The 21,589-nt window shown below is 35.3% G+C and overlaps 1 protein-coding gene across 9 annotated transcripts in view; it reads right to left on the minus strand.

Moving 5' to 3' along the window:
• Positions 1–368: 368 nt before the first annotated feature.
• The window catches only part of RB1CC1 (RB1 inducible coiled-coil 1), a 92,895-nt gene continuing 71,674 nt past the window's right edge, over positions 369–21,589 (minus strand). The window contains exons 17-24 of one of the 9 annotated variants that reach the window (XM_030794899.1): positions 20,594–20,702; positions 20,241–20,481; positions 13,915–13,969; positions 12,817–12,864; positions 8,377–8,435; positions 5,943–6,070; positions 2,611–2,675; positions 369–1,628 (exon numbers count right to left, since the gene is read on the minus strand). In XM_030794899.1, the coding sequence (XP_030650759.1) occupies positions 1,572–1,628; positions 2,611–2,675; positions 5,943–6,070; positions 8,377–8,435; positions 12,817–12,864; positions 13,915–13,969; positions 20,241–20,481; positions 20,594–20,702 (762 nt within the window). In that variant the 3' untranslated portion in view covers positions 369–1,571. Of the gene's footprint in view, positions 1,761–2,610; positions 2,682–5,933; positions 6,071–8,376; positions 8,436–12,816; positions 12,865–13,914; positions 13,970–20,240; positions 20,482–20,593; positions 20,703–21,589 lie in introns of all 9 variants that reach the window. The other 8 variants (XM_030794895.1, XM_030794898.1, XM_030794894.1 and 5 more) reach the window with 8 other exon arrangements.

Here is a 21,589-nt window from a genome sequence, read left to right on the forward strand (position 1 = left end):
CAAGTTTAGATTTCCAAGTTTCATTTCTCTTCAACTTTTTAACTAAGAAAAGTATTTGTTTTTTTGTGCTTTATAAAGACACATGTGAACAATCACAAGACAAACAGCATATAAGGAAACTATAGGCAACAATCTTCAACAGCAATATTAATAAGATAATGATTTGATCTGATATCATGTGTCACAAAAATTCCACAGCACAATGACCACATATGAAATTTGAAGGGTACCAATTAAGTTAAAATGGCCTACCTGGCAGATTCATTTTGACCTAACCAGATCTGCTTAACAAAATCACCCTCTATATAAAGTTATTGCTTTAACAGTCTTTGCATAAAGATGTCATGGAAAGATTAAATAGAAACATGTGAAATCATTTGTTCATTTATTCATTAACTTGTCAAATTCAGTTTTCTATACACTATGATGTTTATTCCATTTTGTACTATTAGATATACATATTTAAAAAAATATTTAACTTATTTTTATGAAGAAATTAAATATTTTCTGAAAAAGAATTATTTTATTATTGTTCTCTAGCAACAAACCTCAAACAATTCTCATCCAACTCAACTAACTCATTTAAATAACTCTGCTCGATGGCAACTCTAGTTTACACAATTCTATTCTACATAACACTGTTTACCCTGTTACACAGTATATAGTTAAAGAACATTTTTGTAATAAACATGTTTCTCTTTGATATGATACATAACAATATTTTCACACTTCCCAGCAATCACTCAAATATATTAAAAATGTATCCTTCTTTAAAAGGCACACACATTTACAGGTTCAAATCTTTATTGTTTTAAAATTGTACAGTTCTTTTACAATACAATATTTTGTTATTTAAATGACCTCTAAATGGTTAATGTGCAATGAATATCTTTTGTTCTGAAACTCAACCATGAATTACGATTTCATCAATATGATTATTCTAGAGTCATAAAGATGTTGGGAAGGTTTGAGCCTGCATTTGAAATGGTTAGTAGCACAGACTCTTCCCTTTAGAACCCAGATGACCAATCCATTGAAAGTGCTTTTGAAGATTGCTGATTATTTATGGCTGATCTTAAAATCAGTCAATCAAATTACAGTTCCTTTTTTTTTTTTTTTTAAACATCAAAGGGCATTTAAAAAAACTGAAACAATTTGCTTTAGTATCTACTGAGGCAAACTCGAAATGATTATCGGCATGCAATAACACTCCTCTTTATTTTAAATAGTTTTGAATAATTTATACATTTTATAAAGAATGTGTTAAAGAGTGCAAGTATTCTGATACTGATTTCACAAAAGGACAAATGCTGGTAATAATAACATTTAACATCTAAGTTCAAGCTAGTGTATATTTAACAGGCAATTAATATGGCTCATCATAAGCCACAATGCACAAGGTATGCCCTTTGAGAAAATGAAGTAGTTTGGTCCGCATTTCTAGAGTTGTCTGGGTGAAAAAAACCAAAAAACAAAAACCATTTTATTTCAGCCAAGGATTTTGATGAATTTATTATTCCTAAAATGAAGCCAGTTAAAAAGTAAATGATGTACACCAATGAAGTATACTGTCACGCTGACTTTTGCATAAAAAGATGGCCTGCTGTTTTTGGAGTGACGAATGAGCACTGCAGGACAAATCAGAAAAAAATGTCATAGAATGTATTAATTTTGTCCATAAGTTATACTTTCTTATTCCATGATACGGCTTTCACTCTGTAAAACTTTGTCCCCAAAGGAACTTTAAATCTGTTTTGTGCCTAAGAGGGAAAGAAAAAATGGAATCACTAGAGTGATTAAACCACATCTCTCACACCACCTCCCCCCCCCAAAAAAAACAAAAAGAAACAAACAAAAAAAATAAACCACATCACACAAGTACCCTCCTATCATATTACTCATTGCTGAGTACTGAGGGGTTGGAGGGATGTGGGGGTCTTTATCAAACTATGTAAGATCTACCCCTCACCAACAGAGAATATATTGAGTGAATAGGAAAGACAAAGTTGGTAGATACTGCTAAAGAATATAATACAAAGTGAGCCATACATCATTATTTTAAGTATCAAAGAAACCTCAATACTATATGGTTCAAGTTCTATTCGTGTTTTGTACATTGAGGCCCCAAATTACAGTGAGTCAGGAAGAATGCTCAGAAGATTTCACTGACTCTAGAGCACTGATACTGTTATACAATCAGTCCATTTAAGCCACCAAATACTTTCCACTACCTTTCTTCAATGGGGGTAGAGTATGAAAATAATAAAAGATCAACTGTATTTATAAATAAAATTCCCTTTTTGTCTCTAGTTATACAGGGATTTTTTTTTCTTGCAAATTAGTTACACTAGTAACCTAACAGTCATAGAACACAGACTTGGTAGTAGTTTTCCATTATATGTTGATAGGTTGTAGTTAATCTATCTCTACTATCTAAGGACAGCATGAATACTTATAAATTGCCAGTTCAAACTCACTCTCATTAAATTCAAGCTCTAACTCAAATGAGCATAAAGGCCAAGAACAGCAGTGGTAATGATTTCTATATAAAGCAGTATTAAAATCTTCTTTATAGTTCCTAGGCTTAGTATCACATGATGTCGTTTTTACCTTTTTGGCTTGACAGTATTCTTTTTCCATTACTTTTCCAAGTACCCAGGGTCTTCTAGATGCACCTGAAGCTAACGAAATTAAATAGTTAATCTCTTTTTGAAAGTATGATTATAATTATTCATGGAAACATAACTGCCAGAATTAAAACAGACTAAAAAAGCTCTCATGAGTGGAAGAATATGTAAGACTTTAAAAACTACTGAAATCACTGAAATGCTTAACAATTTACAAAACTAAATTTATGTTACTTTTCAACCAGTAATGTGTGTGTAGCTCTTGTTACTCGTTAAATGTACATGATATGTCAAATCACAGAAATAACAGTTCAGGAAACACTAATAATCTAAGTACAAATCATGAACAAATATCTAGGAATTCTAGGCTAACTCAATAGTGCCATCTATTGAAAGAACTAATAAAGATGACCATTCCCATTTCTTTAAGCAAACAAAATGTATAGGTTCAAAGCAAAACACTCATTTTTGATGGGCAGTATTTTTAATACAAGTTCTCAAAGGCAGCAACTGAACAGTTCTCACATCCCTATGCCACAGTGCTTGGCACAGCAGTGTGTATACAGTTGGTACTCAATAAATAACTAATAAGGGCTAAGAACCAAAAAATTCTAGAAGGGCAGTACTTGTGTGAATGAAGGAAAGCTGAAAAATGTGAGAGAAGACAGGATAATCCTAGTCCTCATAAAGTCAAAATGTGACAAGCCAAGTGGTACCCATTCTCTTTTTAAATTCATCAGAAAAGAAGCTGTCTTATTAAAGTTGACTTCAAAAGTATTCAGGCAATAAACTACAGATGCCTCTCAACTTATGATAAGGTTATGTCCAGATTAAACCCATCCTATATTGAAAATATCTAAGTTGAAAATGCATTTAATACTTCCAATCTACCATACAACATAGCTTAGCCTAGTCTCAGAACATTTACATTAGCCTACAGTTGGGCAAAATCATCTAAAAAAAAGCATATTTTAAAGTGTTGAATGTCTCACGTAATTTATTGAATACTAAAAGTGAAAAACAGAATGGTTGTATGGATACTGAAAGTAGGGTTTCTATGAATGTATATCACTTTCACACCATGGTAAAGTCAAAAAATCTTAAGTAGAACTACCATAAGTTGGGAACTGTCTGTATTTTGTTTAGGCTAAAGCCTTTGAAAGAAGGCATACGGATTTTTATTCCATAAAAATAATTTGGGAAGATATACATGAAAGATATCCCTAATAAATAATCAGAAATGAACCTGAAGAATACGATCACATGACAGAAACATAAAAGATCCTGGACAATAGTATGTGGTGAATTCTCTGAAGAGTAAACTAGCACTTCACAGCCAATTACTAACATACAAAAAGAATCATCTAAAACTAAATGCTTGTATGATGCCAGAAGAGTCATAATAAGCCCCACTATCAGAAGGCATAAAAACACTCTGGTAATCCGCACTCTCCCAAAGCAACAACACAGGGGTAGCATGATCCCAACTGGCATTCCTCAAAGGAAAAAAGGAAGGGTGGGGGCAGGTTATTCATGGTTAAGACTGTCAAATAAATAAATTCTTTTCTGTAGTACTTGCGAAAGTCTTTAAAATGGCAGTGTGGATTTTTTAAAAAGTTTTTTAATGTTTCCCAGATTTAAACACTGAACTCTTCAAAATGAACATGGAAATGTTGAAAGGTAATGGGCTAAGATGTAACTTACCATCATACGGTTCTGGGGGAAAAAAGTGTGCACACATTTGTGTATATTTATGTATTAGATACATACACATAAAGAGATATTGCAAGTGGGGTAAAATGTTAATAGCAGATGAATCTGGGTAAAGAAATATAGGTTTTCTTTGTACTATATTAATCTTTGCAACGTTTTCTAAGTTTAAAAATAATATTCAAATAAGAAGTTTAAACAACTGAAAAACAAAAAACCCCATAAAAGACAAAAGAAGTATCAGGTTCATTATTTTCAAGGTAAAAAGTACTAAGTAAAAATAGTAAGTTATTAGCTATCTTCTCATTTTGCATGGTTACATGATTACTGTTTCATGGATACTCTAAACAGCCAACCACAAATAGCCATGATGGAGTTGTCATGGGAAAGTGGCCTAGTTCAAGACTAGGAATTTGCCAGCCTGGTCAACAAAGCGAGACCCTGCCTCTACAAAACAAAACAAAAAAATGGGCATAGTGCTGGTGCACATCTATAGTACCTAGTCCCAGCTACTCAGGAGGCTGAGGCAGGAGGATTGCTTGCGCCCAGGAGTTCAAGGCTACAGTGACCAATGATCATGCCACTGCACTCCAGCCTGGGTAACAGAGCAAAAACTTGTCTTAAAGAAAACAAAGGCCAGGTGCGGTGGCTCAAGCCTGTAATCCCAGCACTTTGGGAGCCCAAGACAGGCAGATCACGAGGTCAGGAGTTTTGAGACCAGCCTAGCCAACAGGTAAAAACCCGTCTCTACTAAAAATACAAAAATTAGCTGGGCATGGTGGCGCACGCCTGTATTTCCAGCTACTTGGGAAGCTGAGGCAGGAGAATTGCTTGAACCTGGGAGGCAGAGGTTGCAGTAAGCTGAGATCGTGCCACCGCACTCTAGCCTAGGCGACAGAGCAAGCCTCCGTCTCAAAAAAAAAAAAATCTATCTATAAATATATAGATAGATACTTGACTTTGTTGCGAGTCAGTCCAATTAGATTAGGAATATCAATCTAAATGGACTTACTTTGTTTTAGTGTTAAAAGTAATTCTACTTAGGCTAAGTATACCAGGATATCTATTGTGTTCTTTTTTAGTATTTTAAAAATCTAATAGATAATAGACACTGTTACTTGGTATATTTTAACAAAGCTTATTTCCTTTTTTAAAAAAATAACGGTATAGAACAGTATAATGATAAACAAGGTAGGAACATAGGATGATATAGGATAGACTAGACATTTTATAATTTAAGAAAACTTTTTTGCCAAAAAAATGCTTTTATATAAACAAATAAGCATACATTAATCTTGAATAGTCTGTACATGAGAATTTTGACAATATAATTATCCAACTGCTAGGGTTGTGAGATGTCCAAATCACTGCACATTCTGATCAACTGGTCCCTTGTATAAGCTACACTCCTTAATTCTGAATTGTAAATGGAATCCATGAAAATAATCTAGATAATATAGATTTTATAAAAAAGCAGACTACACAGGGTTCCCTCTTAGTGACTTAATTCTTATGTAATTAAACAGGGGAAAAAAACTTTACTTATATAATTTCCTCCATTCCAGGTTTATATTTTAGTCATGGAATGACACTTACCACCCTCACCTGGTTTGAGATCCAGGGCAGGTAGAGACTCTGAATGTAGAAAATATAAAGTAGGACTAACAGTAAATAACACATAATTGTCATGGCGTTCGTCTAGGATGATGAGTACCAAATCTCCCACCTGAAAACTGATAAAGAAATGCAATTTTATTGACTTACAGTTACTTTCAATCCCCCATTCTGAAAACTTAGCATATATACTTAATGATCAACTACATATTAAGATATTAATGCAATATTAAATTTCACATTTACATGATACTCTTTTTGCATTCTGCCCAGGTCCTAATGGGACTGCTGGTCATGCACAGATATTCAAAGGATGATGTCAGGGGCTGTCAAAGACCAAAAATTTCTTTAATAAAGTTTCCATGATCTAACGTTAAGAAACTGGATGAAAAGCAGAAAAAGCACCCATTATAGTTTATCCAGTCATAGCAAGATTTTTTTTCTCCTAATCTTTCATTTCACACTAAAAATTCGGAGAGACATCTCATATACAGTCACAGTGTCAAAGAAAAATTAGATCTTGTCTCCAAGCGTAGTGCTCTTCAATTTACAAGAAAAAGCAACTGAGCTAGGTCCAGAAGTCAGGTGCTTAATTAGGTCTAACAAGTCAACAGATATTACTGTTTTGGGGTATAAGCCTGAAAGAAGAAGACAGGGAAAGACAGAAGTGGGTACAACCAATTACATGCTTAAGTGGTGTTTGTCTCTTTACAGCCTTTTTTAGAACTGTTGTTCAAAACATCAAAAGGCCTTGAAAATCAATGTCATATTTTTCAGTTGTCAAGATCATTTAAATTGGTAGATCCTATACCTAATAAATCATCAAAATCAGCTGGGGAAACTTTTAATGTCTTTTATTTATTAAGACCCTACAAATAGTTAGTGATTACCTAACTACCATGTGGCAGGCACTGTTTTGGCTAAACGCCAAAAGCTAATAACTTAAAATGGGGAGATGGGAGATGGGGCCTCTATGAGGCAGTATTTTTGGAGCTCCTCTCTCTCTCTAGTCTCTGAAAGACAATTAATGAACTGCCCACCGACATGACATACAGCTGGTAAAAACAGACACCACCAAGCCCTTTCAAATCACTGAGAGAAGATGAAATTTTAATGAGACATGAAAAGTCAGAATCACAGATACCTGACAACCAAAAATGTGGTCAACAAATTTAGAAATTTAGAAATAAAATACAAGAAGTTAAATAAAGGGTCTTAACTTTCACAACCTTCCTGTCAGGATAAAAGGCTGAACACTATTTATAAGTTGCTAACAATGCTTTTATTATTCCAGAGCTCCATTTAAATAACCAAAGCTAAAGAAAAATTTTAACTATGGGGTAATACAGTGCAGGAAAATTATTAAACCATTCAACTGATAAATTCTGTAAACCAAAAATAAAATTTGAAGTCCCCCCAACCAACCATCTGAATGAACTTCCTCCCCTAGGCCAGTGCCCTATAATACATTTAACCTGAAAGACTGGTTCAGGCCATGACAAAAGGCAGGGGTTGGACTTGCGTCATCATGTCCTCTTCCCTTTTAGAATTCAGGAAAAGTCAACAAGAATTTAACACTAACACAGAGGTTAAGCCTGATAAAAAACATTTACAAACTATTATCTGTCAAGCCTGCTACCTGCAGGCTTCATCTGCATGACAAAACTTTGGTCTCCACAACCTCTTATCTTAACCTAGACATTCCTTTCTACTGACAACTCTTTCAACCAACTGCCAATCAGAAAACTTTAAAAATCTACCTATACTTTGGAAGCTACCCTCCCAGCTTTCACTTGTCCCACCTTTCTGGACCAAACCAACTTGTATCTTCAATGTCTCAAGTCTCCCTAAAATGTATGAAACCAAGCTTCCCCCTCACCATCATCCCGACCACCTTGGGCACATGTTCTCAGGGGCTCCTGAGGGCTGTGTCACAGGCCATGGTCACTCATATTTGGCTCAGAATAAATCTCTTCAAATATTTTACAGAGTTTGACTTTTTCATTGACAATTTGTTTATTATGAATTTGAAGAATATTAATAAAATGAAATCTAAAAACTAAAAATGAGGAAACATTGCAACTTAAAAACAAATCAAAACTCTCCAATATAGATTAACAAGACTAAGGATATAAATGGGATTTAAAAGAGGTAGCACATGCTGAAAAGGTAACTGGAGGAAAAGGCTTCAAGGATATTTATGTTAATCATAATGCTATAATAGGAAAGTTTTGGCAATCTAAATGTTTCCAGAATAACAATTTAGAAAAATCCTGCTTTCCAATAAAAAACTTCTACTACTACTGAGTGCAAAACACTCAGCTCAATGAACCTGGACCTGAATTACTGTCACTGAAATACATTTTCATTAACAATTCAGTAAATGTTTTTCACAGAAAAATACACACAAAACTAAAATACTTACTCTCTAATAGCTATCTTTTCAGAATGCCTTGAAGATACTGAAGACATGCTCTGAGACATCTAAAAAAAAAAAAAAAGTTTATGAACTCACACAATTTGAGTACCATATATATTCTTACTGCAAAAATTTCACCCACTGTTACACACATTCAAGCCTGTGTCCAGCTTTAAAGAGCCCACACTAATAAGTTCTTATGTTCATTAATAATTCCTTTACTTCAAGAATTAGTAAATTTGGTTAGATTAAAAATTGATTTTAGAATCACATTTTATTCATATTACATATTTAATCTTAAAAATGAAACACAGAGAAAAGGACAAGATTTTCAAGAAGACTTTGAAAATTCTAATGCATTAGATTCACAATCTTTCATTTTGGAAAAACAACAATGTTGGAAACAAGTGCTCAGCGTAGCCAAAAGAAACTCACACTTAGAAAATTTCTTGGCAAGGCAAATTTACTTCTGCAGAAGGCTGCTGCTCGCAGCTGTCACAATTGCAAGAGAACATCAAACAAAGGAAGGAAGGGGTTTTATCTCTAATGCAGTTTCTGTTTCTGTGTCCTTCCCCTATTGGCTGGGGTTGGACCACACAATCTAAGCTGGTCCGGGTTGGCTTAGACCTAAACTTTTTCCAAATAGGGTAAATGTGTGATTTGTGAGAAAAGGAGAAGGCAGGGGGGAGAAGGGGATGGGGTTGATTTACAATCTTACAACTTATGACCAGGAAGTTGAGTCTTTGAAGAGGAACTTAGTTGTCCCAACAAACAACAACAATTAAAAAAAACAAAAAGACTTAAAATCTCCAGCCTGGGCAAAACGGTGAAACCCTGTCTACCAAAAATACAAAAAATCAGCTGGGCGTAATGGCAAGCGCCTATGGTCCCAGCTACTTGGAAGTCTGAGGTGGGAAGATCACTTGAGCCTGGGAGGCAGAGGTTAGAAGTATAACGCAGCAAGCAAAGACACCTGGTGACCATCAAACAGGCCATCTGGAGGCAGAATGCTATCTGAGGAATTTAGAAGTCATTAAACTTTCCTAGCATGTGGTTACAGCTCTCTTTCAAAAATGTTGTAAGTAACTAGAATTTCTATACATCTCCAGAATGCATGTATGCCAAAACTCACTGAGCAACCCTTGCTGACATCGAGACACAAAAATGTCTACAAATGTAATCATTTATCATGACCTACATGGCCAACATTGGTCCAAACTACCCTTAAGATCCCGCCTTAAGGTCCATATATGCTCGTAAGAAAATTCACCACAGCACGCTCAGTCCTCTCTTGCTGAGGTGCCCCGCTACACTCTTCAGCAGCATTCGCTCTAATAAAACTTTCCTTTTTCAAATCGATACCGTTGTCAGTAAATTCTTCTTACCAAACCAGAGTCAACCACTTTGCAATGCCAGCGCTCTGACACCCTGCCTAGCAAACACTACTACTCTGGTTAAACTGGGGTGGGAGCATAAAGTTCTGAAGGCTGAGAACAAACCTCTTTTCTCATCTTCAATGCAACTTCTGAGATGTCTCAGTTTAAAAAAATTTGTGAACAATCAAAAACAATGAAATTTGTGATAGCCACCCATTTCCTCTACTGATGATGGGCACAATGAAATGGCACTTGCTAGCTGATAAGCTATAGCCATAGCTCAGCCGGGACTGTTCTGCTCTTCAAACAAGCTTCAATCCATTTATCCACACCACCTCATAAGACCTGGGGCATGGAAACCAAGCTCTTTGAAGCTTGAAAGGGTGGTAAAAACACCTATTTTTCCCAAGCAAATGAGCCCAACGCATGGTTGCACAAACCAAGGACAGATAAGGATGTTTTTTGTTTATTAAGTCAAATTTTGATGCTCTGAATTTCCTCCACTTCCCTCTGAACACTATTCCGGTACAATGCAGGGTTCTCAATAGGTGTTTTTAAAAAGAGAAATAAAACAACAAATAATAACTAGGAAGGCCTAAAACTGTATAGCAACTTACTAAAATGGTCTATATCCTACCAGTGAAGATAAGATTGACCATCATTTTTAAGACCATAATTCAACTTTAGTTTTTTAAAAGCATAAGTTTTTTATATATTACAAATGAAGACAATGGAAGAAAGAATTTGTGAACATAGCTGTACGTCCATGTGAAAGTGTGATTTACATTTGGACACCTTTCTGAATGTGACTGTGATGCTCTCTGGGTCTGAAAGGCAATTTATTCTGTGAAAAGAAAATAAATCTTGGGAACCAAAAATCACTAAGGAAAAGGGAGGTCAAGCTGGGAACTACATCAGGCAAACCTGCCTCCCATTTTATTCCTAAAATAAGATAGCTACAAAGATCTCACAATTTGCCCATAAGAAAATTCCTTGTGGACAAAGAACAGACAGAACTTGAAGTCATCCCTCTGTTCCTCTGCTCACGTGAGACAAATGCGTATCTGACTGCTCTCTCGGCCCCACTGCTTCACTAAGTCAGACTAAAGCATAAGTGACAATTCCTCTACCATCCTCTGACATGTAAATTGCGTATTCAGTGAAAGGCTAATCACAGTTTCAAAATAATGCAACCATTTGTCTCTTATCTACCTATGACCTGGAAGCCCTCTCCCCAGCTTTGAGTTGTACCACCTTTCCAGACAGAACATCTTACACATACTGACTGATATCTCATGTCTCCCTAAAATGTATAAAACCAAGCTGTGTCCTGACCACCTTGGGCACATGTCAGGACCTCCCGAGGCTGTGTCATGAACTCGTCCTTAACCTTGGCAAAATAAACTTTCTAAATTGATTGAGACCTGTCTCAGATACTTTTGGGTTCACAATTAATTTACAAACATATGCCAAGCATCTATAGTATACAAGTTAGCATTCTAGATGCTAAGAATGTAGCGGTGACCAAAACGGATTAAAATCGTTGCCAAACAGAGCTTATATTCTATTGAGGATAAATTAAGCATACTACATAAAACACATATTGAGTCATGTCTGAGATAGACCATTCTTCTAAGTCTTTGTGATAAAATTAATGATTCACAGTATAATCACTACAAAATATGTGATTTTTGCTGTTCAAGTTAAGGTATAAAGAAGGAGATGTCTCACTACAAGATATTTTTATTTTTAAAACAAATTAAATTCTAAAAAGTATTTCAAAACTTTTCAAAAGTACTGAACAGAAGCCTTAAACTGTTCCTACTACCTTGTAAACTGTAATTAATAGAACTTGAAAAAATAAAGTTATTGCTTTATTAAAACATAATTGGCTGTAAAATAGGCTGTTCAAATAATTGGTTAAATTCACAGGTTAAAGCCAAGGCAGTTTGGCTGGGTGCAGCAAAATTCCAGGCAATTCAATTTGCCTGGAATCCCAGCACTTGGGGAGGCTGAGGCAGGCAGATCGCTTAAGCTCAGCAGTTTGAGACCAGCCTGGACAAGATGGTGAAACCCCACCTCTACGAAAACAAAAAAACAAAACCTAAAACCAAAACAAAACAAAAATTAGCTGGGTGCAGCGGCACTCGCCTGCACTCCCAGCTACTTGCTGAGCTGAGACAGGATTGCTTGAGCCAAAGAGGTTGAGGCTGCAGTGAGCCAAGATCGCACCACCACACTTCAGCCTGGGCGACAGAGAGAGACCTTGTCTCAATTTTTTTTTCATTAAAAACAAAACAAAACAATAAAAACCAGGGCAATTTACAGTACCACATGGGATCTCTTGCCTTTCAGGCATTTTCACTTAAAAATAAGATTCATGAAAAGGGCTGGGCACAGTGGCTCACACCTGTAAATCCCAGCACTTTGGGAGTCCAAGGTGGGCAGATCACTTGAGGCCAGGGGTTTGAGACCAGCCTGTCCAAAATGGAGAAATCCTGTCTCTACTAATTATGCAAAAATTAGCTGGGTGTGATGGCGCACACTTGTAATCCCAGCTACCCGGGAGGCTAACACACAAGAATCGCTTGAACCCGGGAGGTGGAGGTTGCAGTGAGTCGAGATCGCACCACTCCAGCCTAAGCTACAGAGCAAGACTCTGTCTTAAAAAAAAAAAAAAGATTCATGAAAAGATATAATGTATTAAAATTATGCACACTTGTGAGTAGATATATTAATCTTCAAAAGACTTAGGAAGCATAGCTCAAAACTGATTATGATTTTAAGAATCTTAGGTGCTTCAACTGGTCATACCTACAGCCATAAATTCTCCAAGACATTACTTAATTTCACGCTAAGAAAAAAGTCTGACTCTACAGTCAGGACATAACTCTGGCCTGACTTCAGCATTCTGAAAATCAATAGGATTCAATGACCAACACGGACCAACAAACCTACTATAGATAAGTCAATCAAAGCATACATCCTCTGATGGAATATCTTCATAATGAAATATAATGCAAATCATTTAAAAATGTTAAGACCAATTTACCAAGAAGAAAAATCTTACCAGTCTTTGATTTAACCGTTTATTTTCTTCTTCTTTCAATTGCAATGTCTGCAGGTGGAAAAAAGAGACCTGTGGTTTATCCTTGTACCTACTCATATAAATCTAAACAGTGATTGTCAAAGTTTTCATCAGACAAAAATGTTTGGTTCGGGTATGAAAAGTTGACGGGGATATTATTTTCTATGAATCCTTTCCAAATGTTTTCATTATCTACTAGCTTAAATAGAGAACCAGAGCAATTTTAGATACATTTACCAAGGACTGTCAAACATTAATACGCATTAGAAACACCTGTGGAATATATAAATATGTAGTAAAATCTGAGATATATCCCCAGAGACTTTGTTAACTAAGTTGTGCCTAAAAGAATACATCTGGCATCTGTAACATATATCTCAGGTTATGCTGAGGTAGGAAATCACATAACCCTTTCATAATAGAAAACATGCTATATTCAAATGAAGCTGTACAATTCTGAATTTGGATTTTTATCAGACAATTACACTTGTAAAGAAAAAAAGGCATTGTTGAAAATCTTATAGGCCTAAAGAATGAAAAGTAATCTATGAACAATGATCTGCCAAATATGTACCAATTTGATCTTACAGTACCCTTAATAAAGGAAACCCTTTATTATCAGTTTTTTCTTGCCCATTTCAATTCTTTATTTAAAACATAACTCCCTTCATTACTTATTTTCATTTTTGCCAATTTCTGAAAAGTATTTAACACTTTGTTTTTGAAACAGATGTTTAAAATTGCTATTTATGTTATTTTGCTGAATTCTCAACAATTAGGTAAAACTATTACTTTACACACTGATTTAATAAAAACTACCAACTTTTTCCTCTCATACAGACTTCATTCATTGGGAAATTACAACAGATGGGAGGGTTGAAATACTGTCAACTGTTTAGCTAGTAAGATCATAAAATGACAAGACTTCCCAAAACAGTGACCACAAAAATAAGTTAATCATAAAAAGGCTTAATTTATGAACACAAATAGTCTATTGTATGTTTCCAGAATGAAGTTTCTTTAACTCTATCCAAAAGTGAACATATTAAACATGGTACTTCAAGAAGAGAATTTACTTACTCGTTCTAACAGCATTATCCGCTGTTTTTCTTCAGACAACATATGAATATTCTCTCTAAAAGTGAGAATAATTGAGTTTTAGTTTGAAATTCTAAACTTTACATTCTCCAAGATTTTAGAAATTAAAATTTTAATACAGATCACTTTAACAATTTAAGGGTTTTCATAAATTTTCAAAAGTAGCTTATTTCAGTTAGCATGTAATTTCAATGTTGTATATTCTCTGTAGCAGACCTAGATCTTAAACCTTTTGACATAATAAGTAAAACTTTGTGTATGCATTTATCTAGAGATGTCTTTAAATTTCTTATTTTTCCCAGGCAGTAAGAACCACTCTTCTTTCTACTTGTGAGTGAATCCATGATAAAGTCGTAGTTCTTGAGTGGCTAAACGCTTCAGTAGATTTACTAAGTGGATGCTATGTACTCACTAGTTACTATGCCAGGTGTGAATTTGCCCAATACACTAAAACATCCAAAAACAAATTAGAAAATTTTAAAAAATGCTATAAAATTAGAAAAGAGGAAAACAATTATTATGTAGGTTTTAAAATTCATCTACAGGTATAATCCCCGAATTATATTTCAAGTAACTTGATGCAAGGCAGGTATTCTGTCTTCTTCAACATGCTAATTCTTTAAGAAGAGGCTTTGCCTCATATAAGGTCATAAAGATTGACTTCTGTAAGAGTTTTATAATTTTAGCTTTTACACTTAAGTCTATGATCTATTTAAGTCAACCTGTGCATATGGTTGAGGAAAGGGTTCAACTTCATCCTTTTGCATCAGAATATCCAGCTATGCAATCCCTGCACCATTTGCTGAAAAAGCTGTTTCCTTCAAGGAACTGTCTCAGCACCTTTAACCATAATGCAAGGGTTCAACCGACCATGAATACAACGGCTTATTTTGGACTCTCAATTCTATTTCATTGATACAGTCAGGCTAGCACTACAGTGTCCTATTACCCTCGCTTACAAATTTTAAAATTAGTCAAACAGTGTGAGACTTTGTTATTTTTCAAGATTGTTTTGGCTATTTTAGGACTCTTGCAATTGCATATGAATTTTAGGATCGGCCTGCCCTTTTCTGCAACAAACACAGTACAGATTACGATAAGAATTGTGTTGAAGTGGCAGATCAATTTGGGGAGGGCTACCATCTTAAGGTGATTAAGTCTTCCAGTCAGTAAACACAGGATGCCCTTCTGTCTTAACTTTTTTCCATGTTTTGTAATTTGTACAAGTATTGAACTTCTTTTGTTAAATCTATTCCTAAGTATTTTTACCTTTTTGATGCCATCAGAAAAGAAAATGTCTTTTAAATATCATTTTTGGATGATTCATTGCTAGTAGAAAGAATGACAATTTTTAAGAGACAGGGTCTTGTTATGTCATCTCGGTTCACAAACTCCTAGGCTCAAGGGATCCTGCTGCCTCAGCCTCCTGAGTAGCTGGGACTGACTACAGGTGTGCACCACCACAGCCAGCTCCAATTGATTTTTGCACACTGAACCTGTATCCTCCAACATTACTGAACTGGTTTATTAATTACAGTATTTTTTTAGAGGAGACCTTACGATTTTCTAAATAAAAGATCAGGCTATGTATGCAAATAGAGTGTTTTTTCTTCCTTACCAATCTAGATGCATTTCTTTTTTTTTTTTGAGACAGTCTTGTTCTGTCACCCAGGATGGAAGACAGGGTCGCAATCAGCAACCTCTGCCTCCCAGGTTCAATCAATTCTCCTGTCTCAGCCTCCCAAGAAGCTGGAATTACAGGTGCCCACCACCATGCCCAGCTAATTTTTCTATTTTTAGTAGAGACTGGGTTTCACCATGTTGGCCAGGCTGGTCTTTAACTCCTGACCTCAGGTGATCTGCCTACCTTGGCCTCCCAAAGTGCTGGGATTACAGGCAAGAGCCACTGTGCCCGGCCAATGCCTTTAATTTCTTTTTCTTGCCTAAGTGCCCTTGATAGAACTTCCAAGTACAATGTTGAGCAGCAGTGGCAAGAGCAGGCCATCTTCATCTTGATTTTAGGGGAAAAGCATTCAGTCTTACACCATTGAGTATGATGTTAATTGTGGGTTCTCACAGATGCCTTTCAATAGGTTGAGGAAGTCAATTCCTAGTTTGTTGAGTGTTTTTATGATGAAAGGCTATTCGGTTTTGCCAAATGCTTTTTCTTCATCTATTGAGATAATCATGTGTTTTTCTGTCCTTTCATTCTACTGATACAGTGTATGATATAAATTGACTTTTAGATGTTAAACCAACCTTGCATTTCTGAAATAAAGCCAATTGGAATTCCTTTTGTATTCTGCCAGACTGGATCTATTAGTATTTTGCCGATAATATTTGTGTCAATAGTTACAGAAGATGTATTTTCTTCTCTTGATACATTTGTCTGATTTGGTATTAGTATATAATACTGGCCTCAGAGGATAAGTTGGGAAGAGTTCTCTCCTATTTTTTAAAAGAGATTATAAAAAACTGGCATTATTTAAAAGTTTGGTTTTTATCTTTTATTTATTAAAAATATTAACCACCTCTTCTGCTGTTTATGTTTTCTGTTGTACTCAAGTTTTAAATTTCAATGTAATATTGATTATTGTTTTCCAAGTGCTCTCCTACTCTGATTTCAGAGTAGTCTTTTATTTTCTTTAAGAAACTCTGTAAGTTCAAAAAAAAATTTAGTCTTTACTACACCTATCATTTTGTTTATATATACAATGTAAAATATGGCTCACCTCTCACCTAGATAACCAATGTCTCTAATGTCCCATTCTGAGGAGTCCATCCTTTACCAAACTGATTTAAAATGCCACATGTAGATTTCCATATATAGCCACTGGTTTGTTTCAAGATTACTGACTCTATTAATCTATTTGCCTGTGGCTATACCAATAATGTACTGAATTAAATACTAACTATCTAGTTTAAGACTATATCTTAACACCTAGCAGGACAAATCTCTACTCTCTGATCTTTATTTAGAAATGCTATCAATTATTTTTACACATTTTTCAATATGAATTCTAGCATCAAACATCACTTTTTACCTAACATATTGTTAGAATTTTAATTGAGTAATACATTAAATCACTGAATACATCTGAGGAGAAAAATGAGATCTTAATAATACTCCATTTCCATCTATCTTTCCACATATAGCTTTCAGGCCTCTTCATAAATTTAGTTTTCTTCACGAAGTCTTGGGCATTTTTGTTAAATTAATTACAAATAAGTTACTCCTTTAAATTTTTATTGGGATCTTTTATACATATTAAAGTCAGCTTTTGCTGGTAAATATGCAAACCACTCCTCTTTGGATAGATCTATGACCTACACTCTGATGTACTCTGTTAATTCTAATACATATTTAGGTCTTTTAGGTTTGTAAAGGATATTGTCTGAAAATGAGGACAGAAAAAGTTGTTTCCAAATTTTATTTATTGTCTTGCTGAATAGCAATGGTGACAGCTGGCATTGTGTTCTTCCTGAATTTATGAAAAATACTTCTAAATGTTTCAATATGAAATATGATGCTTGCTATGTCTCTCACATACACTTACAAATAAGAAGTTCCCATCTACTCCTAGTTTGCTAAGGATTTTTTTTTGTTAAATTATTAAATAAATAGGCACTGCATTATATCAATTGTCATTTCAGCTTCTACTGACATGATTCTATAAACCTTCTCAAGTAATCAGTGAGTATGGTTAGGTATTCTACTGTTTAGTTATTACTCTGGCATTCCTAAAATACTCCACTGGGTCATGATGACTATATTATCATAAAACCACAAGGCATTTAATAAGCTAAAATTGTCTTTAGGATTTCTTGTATTTATAATTCACAGGTGAGATTAACTTGTATCATGTTCTCTGTAATTTTTGAAACTATACCTAAGGTTATGTCCCTCTTTTCATTACATATATTTATTTGTACCTTCTATTTATCTCAATATCTACTAAACAACTTTTATTTTATTGTGGCTCATTTGCTTTTATTAATTCATTTAAAAATAAAGGAACTATACAGTTCTCTCAGAGTACCACTTTAATTATATCTGTTTTTGATACTTTAGTTCTGACTAACTCAATTTTCATATTTATAAAAAAACTTACATATGATCTGACTAATATGCAGAATCTTAAGTTTATCTCATGGAGGCAGAGAGCAGAATAGTGGTTACCAGAGGCTGGGGAGAGTACAGAGGAGAGGAAATGAGGAGAGGTTGGTCAATGGGTACAAAGCTACAGCCAGATAGGAGGAATAAGTTTTGGTGTTCAATAATGTACTGCAGTTATCTCAAAATAGCTAGAAAAGAGCATTTTGAATGTTCTCACCATAAAGAAATAATAAACGTTTGAGGTGATGGGTTAATTACTCTGATTTGATTATACAACGTATACATGTAACTACATCACACTGTAAACCATAAATATGTATAATTTATGTGTCAATCAAAAAAGCCTTAAATTCCTAAAGCTTTTTAAAGCCTTTTCCTTTGAATTGCTTTTATATTTTTTCCTTCTATCTTTCTGAATCACATTATAGTAAACTTTCTATATCATTTGGCTCTAGGTACCTCTCCTATATGTAGAACGAAGTTGGATATATTTTTTTTGAGAGGTTTTCATAAGGTAGTTCACTTTTTTTACACATGTCCGGACATATGTCATTCATGTTTGCTAAATAACCATGTTTTCTTGATTTGTTTTTTTGATTTGCTTAACCATGTTTTCTTGATTTGCTTTTTTGAATTACTTTTTTTGTTCTATTTTATTTTATTTTTAATATACATTCTTAAGTCTTATACCTTTCAAAGTCTAAAAGTAACCAGTTTCTATTATTTTCCTTTCAACCAGACAGAAACCTAAATAATTTTATTTTTCAAAAACAAACAAAAAACTCCCCTACCGAAGTTTCTCTAAAGTCAGGCAGATAATGGGCTTATATGAAAATGCAACTAACTGCTTTCCTCTGAGTGGGCAGGGGTGGGGTATGAAGGACCCTGCACTTACTGGTTTCTTACTGTGTATCAGACCTTCTCATGGGTGCTCGTTAAGTTTAATGCCTGGCCGGGCATGGTGACTCACGCCTGTAATCCCAGCACTTTGGGAGGCTGAGGCAAGTGGATCACCTGAGGTCAGGAGTTTGAGACCAGCCTGTCCAACATGGTGAAACCCCGTCTCTACTAAAAATACAAAAATTAGCCAGGCGTGGTGGCAGGCGCCTGTAATCCCAGCTACTCGGGAGGCTAAGGCAGGAGAATCGTTTGAACCCGGGAGGCAGAGGTTGCAGTGAGCCGAGAGTGTGCCATCGCACTCCACCCTGGGGAACAAGAGTGAGACTTCGTCTCAAAAAAAAAAATAAAATAAAATAAAATAAAATAAAATTTTAATGCCCAAAGCAACCCTGCTGGTGTATCATAACTGTTATCTTGTTACCATAACTGTTATCTTGATGCAAAAATAAGGGAAGATGACTTCCTCAAGTTCCTAAGCAGGTGCCAGACTCAGGACTTGAACCTGGATCTGTCTAAACGAGGGGACCATGTTGATTCTATGATATCTTTTGGTAATCACTTGTTCGAATTACTTCATCTCACATGGGGGTGTAGTGTTCACTGACCCACTGGGCGTAATTCTTTGTGTGGCATAATGATCTGGACTTTCTGCCCTTGGAATCTCAGTTCCCATATCTGAAATCCCAGAGGTGCAACTAGAAATGCAAACTCTACTTGCAAGGACCTTTGGAGAGGAGCACTTTCTCCTCCCAATTCTGTCTCTCCCATAGGTATAATTGTAAGCACAATTTTAGTGGTCTTTCACTATGTTCAATGGAGAACTGGTAAGAAAGTTCTAAATTCCAGTAAGCACTGCCAGGATTTCAATGTAATGTAGTAAACATTTGCTATATATGAATAAACAAATAACAATAATAAAAAAAACCCTTCCCTGCCTTTCCTCACCAAAATGAATATATTCATTACTACAATAACCCCTTTATAGGTAATGGACCCCAAAATGTCAACATTCCTTGTAAATAAGAATGGCTCAACACTACTGCCACGATCCTTATCTTGGCAGTATAGGATAATTCTGGCGCACATACTTTGTATAGTATGAGAGTACCCCAAAATAATTCATTCAGTAATGTTTTCTCACATTTACAGTTTAAAGAATTAAAATAGCACAACTTTCAGATATATGGGCTGTGGACAACCAGTAATGCTAAAAATATTTCCTCTCTTCAGAGCTTTATAACCTTTGGAATTGCACTAGCCTTAAATAACAGTTGAAAACAGCCATACTTACTGTACAGACATCATGCTTGTCTCCATTGCTGAATCCACTCTTCCTTCATCTGCTGTTTCCACAGCGGATCTATCTGATTCACCTGGGAGTTCAGGTGCACAAGCTCCATAAAGTTCTGGGGCTGTAGCTACATATGGTGAAGGAACAAAACTGCTACTACGCAACTTACTGACTTCTTCTTCAAGCTTTTTCTTTTCCTCAAGCAAACGAGCTCGATCTTCAGAAAGTGACTCTATCAAATCTGAAAGACACCCAAATTGAAAAAAGGTATTATGTAATTAAAAAAACCATTTTGCATGAATGTATCTTTTTCACTTTAAAAAATTTAAAAAATAGTATAAAACAGTACAAACCTTTATCCCGTTCTTGTTGCTGCATTGTACTTTTCAACTTATCACTAAGATCATTTATTATGTTTTCTTTTCTCATTTTCTCTCTTGTTAAAACAGTGTTAAAATTGGTCTGGAACAAGAGAATAATAATTATTTAAATTTATCTACATGTACTTAGCAGCTAGGACTTAGAAAATAAACTTGCAAATATTCTTTTCTGTGGCACATTTGTACATGGAGATGATGGGGTGTGATTTGTGAAATGTTTTTAAAATGAAAATGCAACATACTGTGGCAAAGGTTCTACTTTCTTGGTTCCAATTTAAGTCTCTTGAAAGCAAATCCTATTTTCTTATTATTGTCCATATATTTACTGTCAGAGATTTTGAAATTTTGAAGAATTAGAAGAATCAATAACTTAGAGTGCTGTTAGACACTTACTTCTTTCCTGGAGTAATCATCCTGCCTCTGAAACCTTCCTTTTGTCTTTAGCATTTGTTCACCACCCTAACATTTTAGATATGACTCTATCTTCCTTATTTCTCTTATTTGGATATCAGCAATGGTCACTGGAATGCTGATTTATATTGGCTAGACTTGTTACTCCCCTTTTATAAACTCTAATGTGAAACTCACATATCCAACTGCCTGCATGGATCTCATGAGACAATCTGGCAATTTTAACTGCACAGTTTATTTAATAAAGATGACTGAATTTGTAGAAAAATTTTGCTTAGGCCGGACTTGGTGGCTCATGCCTGTAATCTCAGCAATCTGGGAGACCGAGGTGGAAGGACTGCTCGAGCCCAGGAGTTTGAGACAAGCCTGAGCAACACAAGATCGAGTCTCTACAAAAAATTATCTGGGTGTGGTGGCACATGCCTGTAGTCCCAGCCATTCGGGAGGCTAAGGTGGGAGGACTGCTTAAGCCCAGGGGTTCCAAGTTACAGTGAGCCATGACTGCACCACTGAATTCCAGCCTGAATGACAGAGTGAGACCCTGTCTCTAAGAGGCAA

This window comes from Nomascus leucogenys, chromosome 16 (assembly GCF_006542625.1).
Source record: "Nomascus leucogenys isolate Asia chromosome 16, Asia_NLE_v1, whole genome shotgun sequence".
Classification (NCBI taxonomy): domain Eukaryota; kingdom Metazoa; phylum Chordata; class Mammalia; order Primates; family Hylobatidae; genus Nomascus; species Nomascus leucogenys.